Source organism: Cyprinodon tularosa, unplaced genomic scaffold (genome assembly GCF_016077235.1).
Source record: "Cyprinodon tularosa strain WSP-4 unplaced genomic scaffold, ASM1607723v1 ctg557, whole genome shotgun sequence".
Classification (NCBI taxonomy): Eukaryota; Metazoa; Chordata; class Actinopteri; order Cyprinodontiformes; family Cyprinodontidae; genus Cyprinodon; species Cyprinodon tularosa.
Genome location: NW_024039293.1, coordinates 189,154 through 208,011, shown reverse-complemented (window position 1 = coordinate 208,011; position 18,858 = coordinate 189,154). Strand labels below are relative to the sequence as shown.

Below are 18,858 nucleotides of genomic sequence, written 5' to 3'. Positions count from 1 at the left end.
CAACTACATTAAGGAAAACACAATTACATTAACCTACCGGAAAAGGTAGGTACCAGTGGGAAACAGACATCGCTGATTGACCCTTGAACCCCCCACCCCAACGTGAATATTTATCTTGTACTTTACTGGCCACCAAGCACACCAAGGGAAAACAGTAATGTAGCAAAAATATAATAAAAAAGTAAAAAATTAAGCTACCACACCAGATAAAAGGAGGCTCCCGACACTATTGGGACAGAACAAACCGGTGTTATTAGAGCTGCTCCTTCATTCATAAAGTCCAATACCAACAAAAAGGATGGCCAGAATAGGTCAATTTGTAAAAAAAATAACTTGTTAAAGGAGAATTCCGGTTTTTAACACTTTTAGCCCATTTTCTGTAGTGTCCAGGATGAAATCGAATGATCGACACCAAAATTTTGACGATTGCTCCTGTCTCTGCTATTTGGCTCATGCAGAATCCCCCCCTGGCTGCTTCAGAATGGCTTCCATTGTGCATGTCCGATAATGTCCTTAAAACAACCTTAAACGTTCTTTTTTTAAAATATGCTACTCACCGGGTCGTCAGCGCTGTTCAATGACGTTCCAAAAAAAGTTTCGTAAAGAAAAAACGTTCCTGTAGTGTTTTATTTAGCATTTTGTAAATCCCATTGAGTTCTGTTGGAATAGTCAATATCCCTCCGCCACCGGAAACGGAAATGGGGCCTGTTTACGCTTAGTTGTAGTCTTTTCGCTTCACTCTGTGTACTCCGACGTCGAGGTGCTAACGTCTCTGTTAAACACTTTAAAAAACTCTGAAAATGGAATACGAAAGGTGGATTCTTGAGGAGGACATATTGGACTTTGAGTTTGACGGTAGAGGATACCGTTTTGAACCGGAATATACTGAGGAGGAGTATATAGAGACATTGTCGCCAACTAGTGGTCTGGAGTGTGCAAAGCTTCAGATTCGAACGGGAAGCGGAAGTTTATAAGCGGTTGTGATGTATCGGAAAAAATAGTTCTGGAATTTACAAAGTGCTAAATAAAACACTACAGGAACGGTTTTTCTTCACGAAACTTTTTTGGAACGTCATTGAACAGCGCTGACGACCCGGTGAGTAGCATATTTTAAAAAAAAGAACGTTTAAGGTTGTTTTAAGGACATTATCGGACATGCACTATGGAAGCCATTCTGAAGCAGCCAGGGGGGGATTCTGCATGAGCCAAATAGCCGAGACAGGACCAATTGTCAAAATTTTGGTGTCGATCATTCGATTTCATCCTGGACACTACAGAAAAGGGGCTAAAAGTGTTAAAAACCGGAATTTTCCTTTAACAGGCTGTATTTAGAGTACCTACTGCACCCTGAAGAAAACCAGCCCGCCTGTTTTTATGTAGTAAACTCTCAGTACAGCTTTGCTCCTTTATTGGTCTTCTGATGGTTTCGGGAGCCTCTTGATGAACTGCTGCGCCTCCTCCACCCAACCCAGGAACTTTTTGGCACCGCTGGATTGTGCAATACGAAGACCAGTCGAGCCAGGACGTCTGGGCTGTAGTCTTCCACGATACGAACAGATGCACCTTTGTAGTCGAGCGTTCCTCTCCTCCTGGCTTCCCGGATAATGAGGTCCTTGGTCTGGTATCGGTGCAGGCGAAGGATAACCGAGCGAGGTGGACGTCCTGCGGGTCGCTTAGCTGCCAGGGAACGGTGCGCTCTATCGAGCTCCGGTGGGGTCGGGAGCGCCTCGTTCCCGAGTCGTTCGCAGAGAAGGTTGGAAAAGAAATGAGGAGGGCGCCCACTTTCCGTGTCTTCAGGGAGACCGAGGATGCGGATGTTCTGTCGTCTACTGCGGCTCTCCAGGTCAGTGACTTTGTCTTTTAATTTGGCGTTGTCTTCACGGAGAGCAGCACACGAGTCTTCGAGGTTAGCCGCTCGCTGGCTCAGATCCTCTGTAGCGAGTTCTAAGGAGGAGATTCGCTCTGCTTGTTCCTCCAGGGTCTGCCGCATCTGGTCTAGCTTGGAGCTAAGCATGTTGGCAGAAGATTTGAACTCGGATTTCAGATCTTCCTTATGCTGCTGAAGCAGTGCGGTGATAGCCTCCAGCGTTAAGCTAGCATCCTCTTTCCTACCTCCTTTCGCGCTTTTGCTGGCCATTACTAGTGAATAAGTAAACAAAAGCACCGTTCAAGATGCTTTGGTATCGCAAAATTAACTTTCCGTGGGGCGAATTTAGTTAAAAGGTTGAAATGTTCTGGAGCAGTCCGTTGCTACGTCTATCCTCTCCGCATGGCAAACCGCAAGTCGAGACGTTATTTTTTTTAAATAAAAAAAAAGTCAATATGAATATTTTATTTAGATTACAAAAATAAATCACAACAAAAATAATCCTTTTTATGAGGTTTTAAAAGTTAAGACCTACGAAAGACTGATTTCAGACATTTTAATACCAATTAAGGCCTTAGTTTTATTTTGAGGATTTCAATGCCTTTTAAGACTTTTTAAGGACCCGCGGGAACCCTGGATGATAATATTGTAGCTAAAAATGATCTTCCTTATGAAATTTCCACCTCTAGTCAAAAATGCATATTTCCCATAATCAGGACTAAAGTAACGTTGGAACAAAGACAAAAGGTTAGCTGCATTCCACCTCAAAATGCAGGAAATAATGTTAGAGTCTAGATTTCACCATTTTACAGGGGAGGAAACCTCCGGACCCCCCTATGCCACGCCACACAAAGCCTAAAGGGCTGGGTATACTCCCGCAGCAGACGAGCTGCTTTCTGAGCAGAAACCAGGCTTTAATTTCTGTTTCTACATGAACTGAGATGCAGCTGCTGCTGCAGACGCTGCCCCCTGCAGGCCGTTTGCTGAGGCCCACCTGATCTCCAGAGAGGGAAGATGCGGCAGGAAGTCGTTTCCCACGAAGAAGCACATGAAGACCCAGTCGTCGACGCTCCTCTCGAAGTCGAAGGGGAAGGGCAGGCTGGCCATGGTCAGCTCTCTGGCCAGGTACTGAAAACAAGGGAAGAAGCAGCCATCTTCAGGAAGTGGAAGGCTTTACTTTTTTTTTTTGCTGTCTAACTGCAGGTAAACGGACCTCCCTCAGGACGCAGAGCCGGATGAAGATGAACTCCTGCTCAGCCACAGGCATGGCGTCTGCAAACTCGTCGTGCTGAAAGCAGAGCAGGAAACGGGTCAGAACCGAGGAGATTAAACCCAGCCTCTACGATAAAGAGAGGCAGACCTGGCCCTGCTTCTCCCGGGCCACGCCCTGACACTCCTTGATGTCGTGGCCCATCTGTCCGCAGAGCGCGCACGGCCGCGGCTTGTTGGGCTTGAACTCCTCCCTGATGATGGTGAAGTTGGGCTCGTGGGTGGCCAGGCCCAGCATGATGAGGTCAGCTGCTCGGACACAAACAGAACTTGGGATAGAACCGGACCTGAGGGACACCGACCTGATGTTGGCGGAGGTTCTTACCGTCGGCTCCACACAGGCAGTGATGCGTGTTTGGGTCGTGGTTGGGTTGAGCTGTGGAGATCAGATCACATTTATCAGGATAAACTGGGCCAGCGTCAGATTTTCTGGTTCTAACTGAACGGAAACATTAATCCTCAGAGGTTCTTAAAACCCTCCACCTGTTCCACCTGCGGTTCTGGTCTGAACAGGTTTGGAACTTTGACTAAGATGAAGCGTGGAGTCAGAACTCTGTAGAACCTCCTGAGCTTTGATCAGTTCCCTTTCAGTAAAAACTCTCGGTTGGATGGAGAACATTTTTAGAGTCTCTCTAGAGTTCATCTGTCTGGCCTTTGACTAGGCCGTTCTAACCCATCCATCGTCTCTCTGTCTGGTTCTCCTCCTGGAAGGTCAACATTTAGCTGCAACCACCTGACCAGCTTTGTGTCCCACAGCATGATGGTGCCATCCCCATGCTTGGCTCCCTGTCCTGGAGGGGGCAGAGAGCAGCTTGCAGGGTCGGAACCAGAGTCCTGCACGGCTCTAATTTTTATAGACTTTATCCGTAGAGTTCAGAACCGAGACCCGAACCCGTTAAATGCAATTATCTGGAAATTCTAGAATCAATTTAGTTTTTAAGAGAGTTTAATTAATAAGAAAAAGTAAATAAGTTTCATTCATGCGCTATGATGCAACCATTTTGTTCAAATATAGTCTAGGGGTGGGCGATATAATATACTCGATGTATCTTGAGTTTTCGGCATCTATTTCGCAGAGTTTTATTGTTCCCACACACTTTGAATGCATCATAAATAGTGTTGCGCTGATGCCATTTTTTGGCCCTGTTACCCGATACCGGGCTGTGCAGAATCAACCGATACCATCTGTTTGAAATTGATGTGTGTGTATATTAGGGGTGTGCAAAATAATCGTCATGACGATGCATCGCGATTCTAATTTTTGTGATCTACTGCATGGATTCTTGAAGCCAAGTATCGATTCTTAATTTTAAAAAATGAATAAATAAAATAGGGGAATGGTTGGCGCACAGCAGCCAAAAACAAGTGGAATACAGCTTCCAGTCCAGCAGATGTCGCTGCGGATGTGTTGACGCCCGTCCCAAGCATGTCCGGCCGCGGGATACTGCGCCGAGTCATTCGTAAATAAACCATGGAGGAGACTGAGAAACTTCACCCGGCGGCTCCATCACATTTCAAGTCAGATGCTTGGATGCATTTAGGCTTTAAAAACAAAGAAGGTAAAAAAAAAAACTGATATGATGCACGTCATTTGCAAAAGGGGAAATGTTTTCATTTCATTGGTTTAAAGGACCACTAAAGCCATGTGAATGACACTGATTATCCTCATTTTCTGTCCAGTATTTGTTTCCATGGCAACACCTCCAAAAGTCGTTTCAATGAATACAGCTATGCATGAATTCAGTTGCTTTCAGTTATGCATCAATTGTAGACACTATCCAGATCACACCCAGCCAGTCAGTAAGGGCTGTATCTGTTTCTAACAGTGTTCAGTGAAAATATCGCGATGCATCGCAATATTTCAAGTATCATGATGCATTCTATGAAGAACTGCATCCTACTTGGATGTAAAATAATGTCCATCATGGCTTCATGTCAAGCTGCTGCCTACCTTTATGAAGCAGGAAAAGACTAAAACAAAGTGAATCCAGGAGAACTTTTTATTGCCTACCTGGAATGGGTAACAATAGTTGAAGAAACTTTAGGCTCTCAAAATGGTATCGTTGCCCTATTGGTTGGTACTTGCCGATACCGATACCACCATTTTAGAGCTGGATTGGGGCCCCGCCCGATACTGGTATCAGTGCAGCACTAATCAGAAATCCCTCCTCCAAACAGGATTATTTTCTCACACACTACAGCGACTGCCAAACTAAATCTGGCAACAGCAGGTGTTTCACTGAGCGATATACGGCAGCGGTTTGGATTTCACGGCGAGGACAGCGAACAAAAGGCACCAACTTCTTTTCCAGGTGTTCTCTAAACTTGGCAATGTTCTCAAATTTATACATTTTTCTGCTTCTTTAAAATTCCCAGCAGGTAAAGATCAGTGCTGATCGTTTGAAGATGCTCTGATAAAGCTCTAATTCTTGGACATTATTTTCACTTTTGTTTTTGTAATTTTAGGTCAATTTATTTTTTCATTAAGCTTTTTTTTTTATTATGCACAAAAGATCTCTTATTTATTTTCCATTTTATTCAGTATTGTTCAAGGTCTAACACTGACACCCACATGTGGCAGAATTATTAGTGAAAAGCCTTGAGCTGGTTAACATAAAATAAAATTTGTAACCCAAAGCTGCTCTAGTTGGCCTCACCTCTCTGTCTCCTGATGAAGTCCATGATCTTGTGTTCTCCCTCGCCAGGAACGCTGGCGTCAGACAGGAAGACCTGGGAATGAGGGAGAGGAATGGATCTCTGAACTCAGAACCAGCAGAGGATTTCATCCTTCCAGGTTAAACACTCACAACAACGTTCTTCCATCCCGGATCGTTGCTGAGTCGGTCGGCTACGTAGTACCTCAGACACCGAGCCAGGTTGTCCATGAACTCCGTCCCCTGCAGAAACAGCTCAGCCATTCAGAGCAGAACCGAACACAGAACGTTTTCTTCAACGATGACGAAATAATTTCATTGACGCACCTTTTTTAAATGACGATAACTAAAACTGACGAGTTAAACATGGATCTTTGATGATGACAAACAGGATTAGTCATAGGTTTGAGTTTTCATCAACGAAACGAGACAAAAAAACAGCGGTTCGTCGCTCAGTGAGTCACCTTGTTCACCAGAACCTCATGGTGAACCTGTGGTCCTTCATGAAAGGTGAGATCTACAGGGAGGCTGTGAAGCTGCGTCACGCAATGAGGATCGCAAACAGATCAAGACAAAGACAGAATCTACGGATGGAAGGATTTAGAGCGTCATGGTGGAGAAACGAGGCAACATTGGTCACTGATTTGGTTGTTTTCTTGTTTTTGAACGTCGCAAATGTTTATTTCTGAATTTTGAGTCGTTCTATTGGTTTACCTGGTGAAAATAAACCAGTGAGATGGACATATATTTGATTTTTATTACGTTGCCAAATAATTCTGGACAGTAATATTTACCTGCACACACAGACATCCTGATAAAATAACCAAATCTACTTTCAAAGATATGAAACTTTGATATTAAGGAGTCTTTTGGGTTGATTTAGAACACAATTGTGGCCGAATAATCAAAATAATCCCCGAAAATACAACTTGCCTAATAATTCTGCAAACAGTGTGTATTCCCAAAAACTAAGAGCGTTTAATTAAACGACTGGATGCAGAGTATCGGTACTTCATCACACCAGGAAGCAGATTTCTCATCTCCATCAAATTATTTATTTTATACTAAGAGGATAAAAAACTCAATCAAATCCATTAAAAACTTCTAAGATAGCGTCTCACAACTTCAACACACTTATTTTTGCAGGAATGGATGAAGAAATGCTGAGTTTGGAAGTAAGAGAACAAACAGAGTTCGTATAAACTATGTATGATCCTAGTTATCCCTGCTACAGAAATCCACATAAAAAGAAAATATTTGGGCAGAAACTGAACATCTGCTGGATGATGGGGGGGATTTTTTTAATACGTCATATTAAATTAGGCGTTCATTTCCACGTTTTGCTCCTTTGTATTTAATAGCGTATTTTCACGACTATAAGGCGCAAATAAACGTCTTTTTTTCAAGTTATGCCACCGTTTGCGGATGGATTGCAGATGCTTGGACTAACGTGTCTGCTGGCTCTGTTGTTCCAGCTTTCGCAAAAGCCGGCATTATTTCCGAGGAGCCGCGCTGCACGGAAAGTGACTCTGACAGCGAGGAAGGGGAAACTGGCATGTCTGATTTAGCGCAGCTGTTTAATTCAGAAACAGAGGATGATGACGTTGATGGGTTCGATTAATACTTTGTAATAAATACATGAATAAAGCACAATCATACTCAGTTTTGCTCCCGCTCTATTTTTAAATATGCAGTAGAGGTATTTAAACGTAGTAGAGGATATGTACCAGTATATAAAACCCGCGCCCTATAGTCCGGTGCGCCTTATGTGTGTGTTAAATACAGAAATGGGACACATAACTGAGACTGCGCCTTTTAGTACGGTGCGCCTTATGGTCGTGAAAATACGGTAATATCGTGCAGGACGGGAGGAATAGCGGAGCCTGTAGGCGTTGTGCAGGCGGTCTGTAGCGTAGCGGGATGGCGACGGAGGATGTGGGATTTTGGGTCAAGAAAATAACCCAGAATGGTTTGGTACTGTGCGCCGAATTCTGACAAACTCTGCTCTGATCCTCAGAAATGCGTCTTTGCCCGGCTTAGCTGAGAGTCTGCGCTTCACGCTCCACTCTGATCGCTCTCAGCAGTACGGCTCTTCCTGCTCTCGCTACTTAATAAACTAGATGTGGCTGATCATCCTCTGCCAGGCCTAAAAAAAAAATCACTTTACCATCAACATTTTATTTCTTCCAGCTCACTAGAGGCAGAGATGGCAAAAGTACTCACTTTCCGTACTTGAGTAAAAGTACAGATACTTGTGTTAAAAAATACTCTGGTAAAATTGGAAGTACTGATTAAACTTCTTTACTCAAGTAAAAGTAACAAAGTACAGGCTTGTAAATGTACTTAAAGTATAAAAGTAAAAGTAGAAACCACTTTTTTTCATGCCGTTGCCTACATTTTAAATGGATGTCTGCCAATAGGACTAGATCTCCGTTGTGTTCATTTTCAATCATCTCGTCGTCCATGCTACTATGCTAACGCCACCGCCACCAAGCTGCAATGATTTGCCGCCAATGAATACCGCCGAATCTGTCGATTCATCTTGTAGCGGTGCGTGAAATGCAACGTAGATTCCCATCCAATTAGATTGAATTTGGTATTGATGACGTGAAAAATAATAACGGTAACTCCATTGAAATGATTCAAAGCTAAAGTAACGAGCCAATTTTTTAAAATGTAAGGAGTAGAAAGTACAGATATTTGTGTAAAAATGTAAGGAGTAGAAGTAAAAAGTCGCCATAAAAATAAGTAGTAAAGTAAAGTAAAAATATTAGAAAAATCTACTTGAGTACAGTAACGAAGTATTTGTACTTCGTTACTTCCCATCTCTGACTAGAGGTGATGCTAAATATTCTTTCATTTCTACCAAAAGTAATCCCTAAATTATATCCAAAAATATTTGATTGCATTCTGTTTATTTTTGGATAAAGAGCCAGAAGAAACGGTTCATAGATCTTTGAATTTTTATCTCTCGTTCTTGTTTTTATCTAAATATGATGAAAAAATGTCCTTGTATTGTCATTAAAACATTTTCTCTGTTTCTTTTAAATATTTCAATATTTTAGTAGCATATTCATCCAGTTTAGGTGTGGAATGCCATGCAATTACAAGGCAATCATTTAGGTCAGGGGTGTCAAAGTCAAATGGACGGAGGGCCAAATAAAGAATTTAGCTACAAGCCGAGGGCCGGACTGATCGAATGTTCATTGAAACTTTTTTAAATGACGCATATAGTCTAGTAAACATAATTGAACCTACTGAAAACCTAACAAATATATTCCAGTTTGATCAGATAAATAAATCAATATTTTCTTATGGCTCTGTCAGTAATCTTTAATTATCAACAGACACAAAAGACACATTTCCTTTATATAAAAATCCCCATAACATGAACATTAAATGAAAGAGACCTGTATTATTCAAGGCACCATCAGTAGCCTATATTTTCTATTTTAGCAAAAGTGGGCTAAATTTAATTCAAAGAAAAAAATAATAGCAATTTTCTATCATCCACTCAACTGAAATATTTTTAAAATATAATTGGATTGTAATACAATAAAATAAAGTGCAAAAATCTATTTATCAAAAACAACTTTCCTCAAGGAGAAGTAACATGCAGTGAAAACAAATATTAAACTTTAACTTTTAAACTTGAACTGAGTAAAAACTCTAAATATGTGATTGCACAGTAATGTTCACTTGTTTGAGGTTGAGGGTGATACTTGGTGGTGTCCCATCTTTTCCACAAGTTCATCAATGTTCAGGGCAAGGCTCTGAGCTGAGCATTTTTGATGGGTATCTGAAAGTTAATTTTACAGTTATGCTGACGACCGCTGTGCTAATAAACACCGAAATGAAGCAGCCTACTGCTCGGTGCGTCACCGTTGCATTGTTGGAAATGTAGTATTGGTGCGTGTAAAAGATCTGCGGGCTGCCGGCTTGCTGCGGTCTGCGGGCCGGTTCTAATAATAAATCAAGATCATCCCAGGGGCCGTAAAAAACCTTCTCAGAGTCAGAGTCAAGGCCCGCGGGCCGGATATGGCCCGCGGGCCTTGACTCTGACATATGTGATTTAGGTTTTTTTCTGTATTTCTTTATATAATATGAAATTTAAATCTACTTTGACCACTGAGCAGCAGGAACCGAGGGGGGAAAATTCTCAAACATAAAGACAAAACTGCCAAAGTAGAAAGAAGAATGTTTTTTGGAGCCATGAATTTATATTAGATCAGGAAGTATTTGGTTTGTGATGGAAACCTTGGATGTCTAAAACATTTGTTTATTGGACATTTTGCTCGTCTGTCTGCTATATTAACTAACATGATGTGTTGAACTAGATCTGCTATTTGTCAAGGTTAACCTTGTTTTTGCAACATAAAACTGACTAAAAGCTTTTTAGTTTTAGTCGACTAAAACCGACCAAAACTATCACATAATAATGACTAAAATGCGACTAATAAACTAATAATAGTTTTCGCCCTGAAGACTAAGACTAAATCTAAGATCAGAGGCGTAGCCAAACATTCTTTATAAGGGTGTCCAGGCAATAACCAATGTACACTGAGGGGCGGCCGAAAGTGGACAGGCGCCAGAACCTCAGGGTCAATCTACACTGCTTCAACAGGAAAATTGATATTTACAAGCACTAATATCTACATAAATGGATTATTTGATAAGTTTTTATTAAATATTGTTATTTATCTATGATTTCACTGAGGAATTTATGACACATTTTCTCTTTACCCCATATAACACAAAATCTAGTTGTGAAAAGAGCAGGAATTCTGTATTCATCATCTTTGATGTTAGTATATTGATGTGTATCATTAACCATAAAAAATTTAAATGTTTGGAATATTCCACTTGAGTATTACTGCTGCCACCCTCTGTATTAGAGGGGAAAAAATGGTAGGAGTGGCTAATGATTGAGTAAGGGTGGCCATGGCCACCCCTGGCCCCCCATCTAGCTCCGCCCCTGTCTAAGATGGCTTCATCAGACGCCCTGCTTACCGGAGTGATGCAGTTGCTGTCAAACCTCTCCTTGATCTCCTCCGGGGGAAGGTAGCCTCCTGCAGAGGAAGCAGACCAGTGAGTGACGGATCGCTCCTCTGCTTCACGTCCAAAACAGGCGGCCAGTCCGTTCTGCTGCTGGTTTCTCCATCATCTATTATTTTTATTTCATGTTTGTCTTTGAAGTTCAGCAGCAGCGGTCGATCGGTCGGTTCTGAAGACGGTTCCAATGTTCCAGCAACAAACCGAAACCTACGGAGGGATCCGTCCCATAAACCTCACCTCTCTGGATGACCTCCTCCCTCATACGGTTCTTCTCCTCTGTAAGCTCCACCCCTTCTTTGGAGGCTCGGAAGCGCCGGGAGCGCTGCTGGTTCATCTTGGCTCGCGGAGCCTGAGGAAAGTCCAGGAGAAGGTCCATCAAGCCTGGTTCTGAAGCAGGACAGCTGAAACTAACTGGGACTCACCACTCCATCGATGGCCATGTAGAGAACCCTCCTGGGACGCACGATGTTAAACAGGCGATCGATGTACTCAAAGATGGCCACCATCATTTCGTCCTCATTCTTGGGCGCAGGTCTGCAAACAAACGGTTCTGCAATGTTTAGCCTGAGGTCCAAAGTGTCTATTTAAATTCCCTCAGCTTAAACCAGGCTTCTCTGGGAGCTGGATCCCTGCCTTCATCATTATTGTGAGACCAAGAGATAAAGCTGTGTCCCTACTTGTCTTCAGGATGCGTACACGGGTGGATGATCCCATTCATGTCCAAATACAGGTTATCAAACTCCACCTCGTTGGGGTTGGGCTTGGTCGTATCCACCGGGACACGGACACCATTACACTCTCTGCCCTGTGGGGGAAAAAATTTAAACAAATGGTTTTTAGAAGCAATAAGTGTAATTCCCTCCAAGCACAAGGCGACTAAAGTGGTTCTCTTTCCTGGTTTAATCAAAGTTGCTGTTGGTTTTTCCAAATCCACCATGAAAACGAAATAATGTTGACAAGCAAACATTAATGTGACAAATAACTTGCAGCGAATATAAAATAATAAATATACCAATAAAATACCTCGTTGGCGACATACTGCAAGAAAAAAGGGAATTATCCAAAGTCTTTATTAAACGTAAAGGTCTTTATCCTTGAGCTAGCAAAACATCCTCCATAACCACCTGAATGCGTCTTCCGCCCGCAGTCAGACAAGACCTTAACTTCAAAATAAAGGCACATTCCTATGTTCTGGATCATTTAATAGAAGACAAATACAACTGAAATTAATTCTAATCAGACAATTACCTTAGAAAAAGGAAAGGAAATTATAGAACGATTTACAATAAGCATAAATGCAACAATTACATCTAGACTGGTTCAATCATCTGCTCTGAAATCAAAATTGAACCAGGCAGGAGTGTGGATGATGGAGTGATTAATGGTCTTTAGCAGCTGATCTGTGTTTACTGGGATCACAGGAGACAGACCAGAGGAAAGAAGCGGCTCCTTTTTCCAAACAGTCTGCAGAGCCAACTTGAAGGAACGAGTCTTAATTAATCAGACCACTTCAGAGGTGAAAGTCAGTTTGAAATAACTGGGAGAAAAAATAGAACATCTCCTTAAAACGGACCTAAACTTTAAACTAGGGCTGCAACTAACGATTAATTTAAAAATCGATGAATCGGCCGATTATTTTTTTCGATGAATCGGACAAAAAATATTTTTTTATATTAACCTCTATTCCAAAATAAACATTTTAGACAGAACAAACAAGCACACAAGTACAGGTTGCTCATTAACTGTACTGGTGCAATATGAAAAATAAATGTTTGTGTTAAAACTACGCAAACTTACATGAGAAATGTAGCTGTACATCCACAAAATATAGGCTTTGTTTCATAAAGCGCAAAAAAAGACATTTTTGTTTTTAAAGCCCCTAAGGGGTTCAAACAATAGGCCCCCCCATTTCAACAACTGAGTTTTTTTAGACTAGAAGAGTTCTGCCTTTTAAGACAGGAAAGTATAGCAGTTAAAGTTGCTACTTGAGAAAATACTGAACCATAGAGATAAAAATAGCCCTGTGATTCAAATTATAAATTGTATTTGGAATAAAAATGAGAGAACTAGGGGTGCTAAAAAACACATCCTCCAAAGACAGATATTTACATGGAAATGTGGCAGATAATTAATTGACATATTACTGATCTTGCTGGATTTTATTCTGCTTTACTTCCATAAATTGCAGGATCTTCTTTACTTTATCTTTGCCAGAAGATTTAAACTTTAAAAGCCTTGCCCTCATAATTTGCAAGTTAATTTATTTATAAAGGCTATTTTAATTATTGTGATCAATTTGCGCCGTCAATCCCGGCGCATGCGCGCTTCATTTGCAGTCTGGATGCTGAAACATCCTGCGGCTCTGACTGCAGCGCTGAGAGGGACTCCTGCGGGAAAGCGGGGTTGGGATGGGGGAGGCGCCCCACGGCAGAGTAGGAACAACACATGCTTTCACGTTAGAGTCTCCAAAAGCCGCCAGTGACACCGTAAAAAGTCGCCAGATTTGTCGCTAGTCACTTTTTTTTAAATAGTCGCTGGAGGGGTCTGAAAAGTCGCTAAATATAGCGACAAAGTCGCTGAGTTGGCAACACTGCGCACCTGCGGTGCTGGCTCGCTTTGCCGTAATTTTTTTTTCTTCCCCCGTTGCAGTGATGATGGCAGCAGCGGATGACGCATTAATCGCGAGACACAACTAATCGATGATGAAATTCGTTGCCCACGCTTTTAAAAGTCGATTTTTATCGATTCGTTGTTTCAGCCCAAATATATATATATAAAATAATTTTGCATTTAAGATAAAAGCTTTCCATCCATTCTTTAAGGAACCTTTGGATGTCTGATTATTTATTGATTAATCAAAATAATAATCCACAGATTAATCAATCTGTAAAACAATTTCTAGTTGCATCCCTGGTAGACAGAGTTTTATGTTTTGCATTCCTTATTATCTATTTCTATGTCTGCTTCTGTCTCCTTGAACCCCAGTGGGCCTCAGCAGATGGCCGCTCACACTGAGCCTGGTTCTGCTGGAGGTTTCTTCCTGTTCAAAGGGAGTTTTTCCTCTCCACTGTTGCTACAAGCATGCTTAGTGTGAGGGATTGCTGAAGAGTCGATTTGGAAAATGGTGGTTAGTTGCAGCTCGAGACAGAGCATATATTGAATTATTGTTCAGTTTCTAGTTAATTTTGGGGACTTTTTTTTATAAAAGGTTCCACTTTACTGTCCATTAATCTGGAAAACAACATTTAATAAGATTTATTTTGTATTATAAATTCTGTCTTGTGTCTAAAGTTGGTTTCTGTTAAAAACACTGTTAATTTTAGCTGTTTTAAGGCTCCTTTAAATAAGGCTGGGTTTTGCTAAACATGTATTTTAACAGTGTTTAAAGATCCTCTCCATGTTTAAAGATCCTCTCCATGTTTAAGATCCTGTTCATTTATATCCGCTTAATCCCGCTTTATATTTACCAATCCCGGTTTATAATTCTTGAAATCATTAAAGCGTTTCTCTCCACGCAGTTACAGAAGTGTAACCCGGATTATTTCCCATGCTAACTCTGCTAGCTCACCTTCTCCTCCACACAGTGAACAATGATGGACGGGTACTTCCGGCTCAGCCAGCGGAAAAAAGCCGGGACTCCCATGTCTGCAAACGGCCTTCTGTCAGTTTATGAAATAATAAAAGGTTAAAAAGGACCGCGGGTAAAACACTCGGGTCCGGTTCTGGGTTGTGCTGGACTGAAACACCGCGGCTACATGCCGCGGCTACAAACAGCTTTGTGTACTTTCTCCGGGTTACCTTCTCAGCTTCCGGTCGTGTTTTGTGGGCAGCCTGCAGGACCTCCAGTGGACGGGAGTTTGAATCACAACACTAAAAGGATTTTAGTTGAATAGAAGTTGTTTATTTTAGGTTTATTAATCATCTATTTACCGTTAAACCACTGCAATGCATATTTCTCAGTTTTTTTCATGTGCAGCAATTTCAATTTTCTGTGAACTTGCTTTGCCTAAAATCAGTAAAGAATGTCTAATCTGATGTTTACTGTTTAAAAGTAGAGCAAGTGTCTACTTCAGGTAATCCAAAGCAGCATGGAAAACACCCGTGGAACAAAAAGACCGGAAAAAGACCAACATACGTATAAATACCCATGTAAATTACCTGTGCAACATCTATATATTCATATATATCTACCGTTCTGCTACTCTTTTTGATTATTTGATCTGATGTAAGGAATACATTTCTCCACTGTGGGATCAATAAAGGCAACAAATTGAACAATCAGTCATACATTTTGATTTAATTATTTTCCTTAATGAGAGTATTACCATTTTAAATGTATGTTTTATTCAAAGATTTTATGAAATAAAATAATAATAAAATCACACATATATCTGTTAAATGTAAAGCTAATAATGAACTCTTTTATTTATATTTCTGATTATTATTATTATCACTCATTTTATGAATATAATTCATTCAGAAGTTAGCAGTAAAGGAAAAATGTCAGTTTGTATCATTGTTCAGAAAGTAATGTTCTTAAAACATCTGTGTTCAAAGATGAAAATAAGCTGATATGATTGTTTTATCTCTTTAAGTATCAGTTAGATTCAGATCTTCTCCACTATAAGGCCTTTTGGTTGCCTTTGTGTTTTTATTCATCTTCATTTGAATCTGATTAGGATTCATCCGGATTGATCATAAAACTAATCTTCCGTTTTTTTTTATTTTATTTCATTGATATAAACGGTAGATTAAATGAAGACAAAAATAGATAAAAGGTGCATCAGCAGGCTGCCGGTAACTGAGCTGAGGATTATCTTCATTTAATGGAGGCGTTCTCTGCTCCCAGGCTGCAGCACGTTTAAGGTGAATTAGACCCCCTGGTTAATGCAGGGGGGGGGGGATTATTACTGCATAGAGCTACTGATGGGAAACACTTGGCCTGCTCCAATGAGCCATTTCCATAAAGAGTTCCTGTGGAGCTGCAGCTGATAGGATGAAAACAGGAAGGAAAGGATGGAAACAGAGGAGCTGAGATTTGTTAGAAAATAACAGGAGAGAAGCGGAAACGTTCTGAACTGAACAGAGAAACCTCCAGAGCGCCTCCATGTGGCAGCTTTCCACCAAAGAAGCAGGGGCGCAGCTAGATGGGGGGCCAGGGCCCCCCGTACCATTTTTCCCCCTAAATAAAGACAGTGGCAGCAGTAATACTCTGAAGGGAAACGTTCAAACTTATTAAACATTTACATTTTTCATATATGAACAATTACTTTACAACAGAAACACTGTGGCTAATTATCCACATCAATATACTAACTTTAAAGATGATAAATACAGAATTCCTGCTCTTTTCAGAATAAAATTTTGAATTATTTGGGGTAAATATAAAATGATGTGTCTCTGCAAGTCATCTACACTGCAAAAAATCTAAATCTAGATAAGTAATTTTTTCTTAAAATAAGTTTATTTGTTCTTGAATTGTGGAGGTAAAAGAGACATTTTGCCAATGGAACAAGACAATTTACACTTAAAATAAGAAAAAACAATTGCATTGTCTTATTTCAAGTGCATATTATCTGATTATCTTAATTTAAGAGTAAAATTACTCATTCGATTGGTAAACTATCTCATTAACCTACTCAAATTAAGGGTGAACACACTTAATTTAAGAATTTTTTTACCTATTTCTAGATCGTTTTTGCAGTGTAGGAGTCTTTGGTCAAATCATAGATAAATAACTACTTTAATAACAACTTAAGCATTCGTTAAATGTGGATATTAGTACATTTAAATACACATTTTTTGCAGGATGATTATTAGGTAATGACAATACACTGGAAAAATGTGAAATCTAGATAAGTCATTTTTTCTTAAAGCTACAGTGTGTAATTTTCAGCGACATCTAGCGGTCAGACTGCAGACCGCAGCAACATGAACATCTCCCCCCCCACCGCTTCTCCCCCCCAACAGTACGGTGAGCGTTACGGGACAAAATGTCTTCCATGACGTCCGCATCACCTACCTTCTCAAGTGATGAGGTTTGTTTACATAGATAATTTTAATACTGCCATCTATTGTTCAGTACCGTCTCAGTTCATCTCTCTCAACTTGCCGTAGTTACTTTCGAGTGTAATGGGCGATCTGGCAATCGCTAGTTTGTTGGCTCTGCGCTGCCGTAGCGCAAAGATGTCTGCCTCCATGGCTGCGAGACCCGCTCCTATGCAGAGATGGCAAAAGTACTCACTTTCCGTACTTGAGTAAAAGTACAGATACTTGTGTTAAAAAATACTCTGGTAAAAGTGGAAGTACTGATTAAACTTCTTTACTCAAGTAAAAGTAACAAAGTACAGGCTTGTAAATTTACTTAAAGTATAAAAGTAAAAGTACAAACCACTTTTTTCATGCCGTTGCCTACATTTTAAATGGATGTCTGCCAATAGGACTAGATCTCCGTTGTGTTCATTTTCAATCATCTCGTCGTCCATGCTACTATGCTAACGCCACCGCCACCAAGCTGCAATGATTTGCCGCCAATGAATACCGCCGAATCTGTCGATTCATCTTGTAGTGGTGCGTCAAATGCAACGTAGATTCCCATCCAATTAGATTGAATTTGGTATTGATGACGTGAAAAATAATAACGGTAACTCCATTGAAATGATTCAAAACTAAAGTAACGAGACAATTTTTTAAAATGTAAGGAGTAGAAAGTACAGATATTTGTGTAAAAATGTAAGGAGTAGAAGTAAAAAGTCGCAATAAAAATAAGTAGTAAAGTAAAGTAAAAATATCAGAAAAATCTACTTGAGTACAGTAACAAAGTATTTGTACTTCGTTACTTCCCATCTCTGCTCCTATGTAATTATAAATAACGAATTCTAAGGCAACGCAAATATTAAGGTTAAGAGGCTGAGCTCGTAGATGATGATAAATAACATAGTTATGTATAATATATTACATTTCTGACTGTATAGCCCTGTAATTATTACACACTGTAGCTTTAAAATAAGTTTATTTGTTCTTGAACTGAGGAGGTAAAAGAGACATTTTGCCGATAGAACGAGACAATTTACACTCAAAATAAGAAAACACAATTGCATTGTCTTATTTCCAGTGCATATTATCTAATTATCTTATTCTAAGATCAAAAATACTTAATCCATTGGCAGATCATCTTATTTATCTACTTAAATTAACGTTACACACCCTTAATTTAGCACATTTTTACTTATTTCTAGATTGTTTTTGCAGTGTATAAAAGATGCACTGGGAAAAAAACCTAGAAATAAGTAGAAATGTCTTAAATTACGTGTATTTACCCTTAATTTGAGTAGATAAATGAGATAGTTTGCCAATGGAATTAGTATTTTTACTCTTGAAATAAGATAATTAGATAACATGCACTTGAAATAAGACAATGTAATTGTGTTTTCTTATTTTAAATGTAAATAGTCTTGTTCCTTTTGCAAAATCTCTCTTTTTACCTCGTTTATACAAGAAAAAATGACTTATCTAGATTTCGATTTTTTCCTGTGTGTTCACCCCAGACCTCAAACTGAAAGAATTTTGATCACTATACCTTTAATTTAGACAGCATGGATGTTTAAATATCTGCGTCTATTTGTTAGCAAAGGCTGTAGGAAAGTATAGTTAGTCTTTATTTAGAAAATATGTTTTTTGCGCTCATTCCTGTTGGAACAGTCTAGATTGACTCTGGGGTTCTTGTTTCTGTGTACCTATAAGCAAAACAAATTATATAAACTACATTTCCCTATCTACTGTCATTAATTTGTGGATTTCCACAGACAGACTCCTACCGTCTCTGTTCTGGGGGCTGTGATCAGACTGACCCACATTTGCAGAGAATCTGTCAATCATGTACTATTGCTAGGTGAATTTAATGGCCAATCAGCGTCTCGGAACTTTATGGTCTTGGGGCGCTGAAAATACTGCGCTTTAACAGGCTTCTGCACCCAAGCGCAGGTGCAGACAATTAGAGGGAAGATGGCGAAT

General features: G+C 40.2%; 1 protein-coding gene across 1 annotated transcript in view; it reads right to left on the bottom strand.

Moving 5' to 3' along the window:
* The window catches only part of xrn2 (5'-3' exoribonuclease 2), a 37,854-nt gene extending 23,209 nt beyond the window's left edge, over positions 1 to 14,645 (bottom strand). Inside the window, exons 1-11 of the mRNA XM_038305353.1 lie at positions 14,414 to 14,645; positions 11,523 to 11,650; positions 11,268 to 11,379; positions 11,083 to 11,194; positions 10,801 to 10,859; positions 5,944 to 6,033; positions 5,794 to 5,866; positions 3,462 to 3,512; positions 3,228 to 3,385; positions 3,081 to 3,155; positions 2,862 to 2,995 (exon numbers count right to left, since the gene is read on the bottom strand). Of these exons, the coding sequence (XP_038161281.1) occupies positions 2,862 to 2,995; positions 3,081 to 3,155; positions 3,228 to 3,385; positions 3,462 to 3,512; positions 5,794 to 5,866; positions 5,944 to 6,033; positions 10,801 to 10,859; positions 11,083 to 11,194; positions 11,268 to 11,379; positions 11,523 to 11,650; positions 14,414 to 14,488 (1,067 nt within the window). The 5' untranslated portion in view covers positions 14,489 to 14,645. The remainder of the gene's footprint in view (positions 1 to 2,861; positions 2,996 to 3,080; positions 3,156 to 3,227; positions 3,386 to 3,461; positions 3,513 to 5,793; positions 5,867 to 5,943; positions 6,034 to 10,800; positions 10,860 to 11,082; positions 11,195 to 11,267; positions 11,380 to 11,522; positions 11,651 to 14,413) is intronic.
* Positions 14,646 to 18,858: the final 4,213 nt, after the last annotated feature.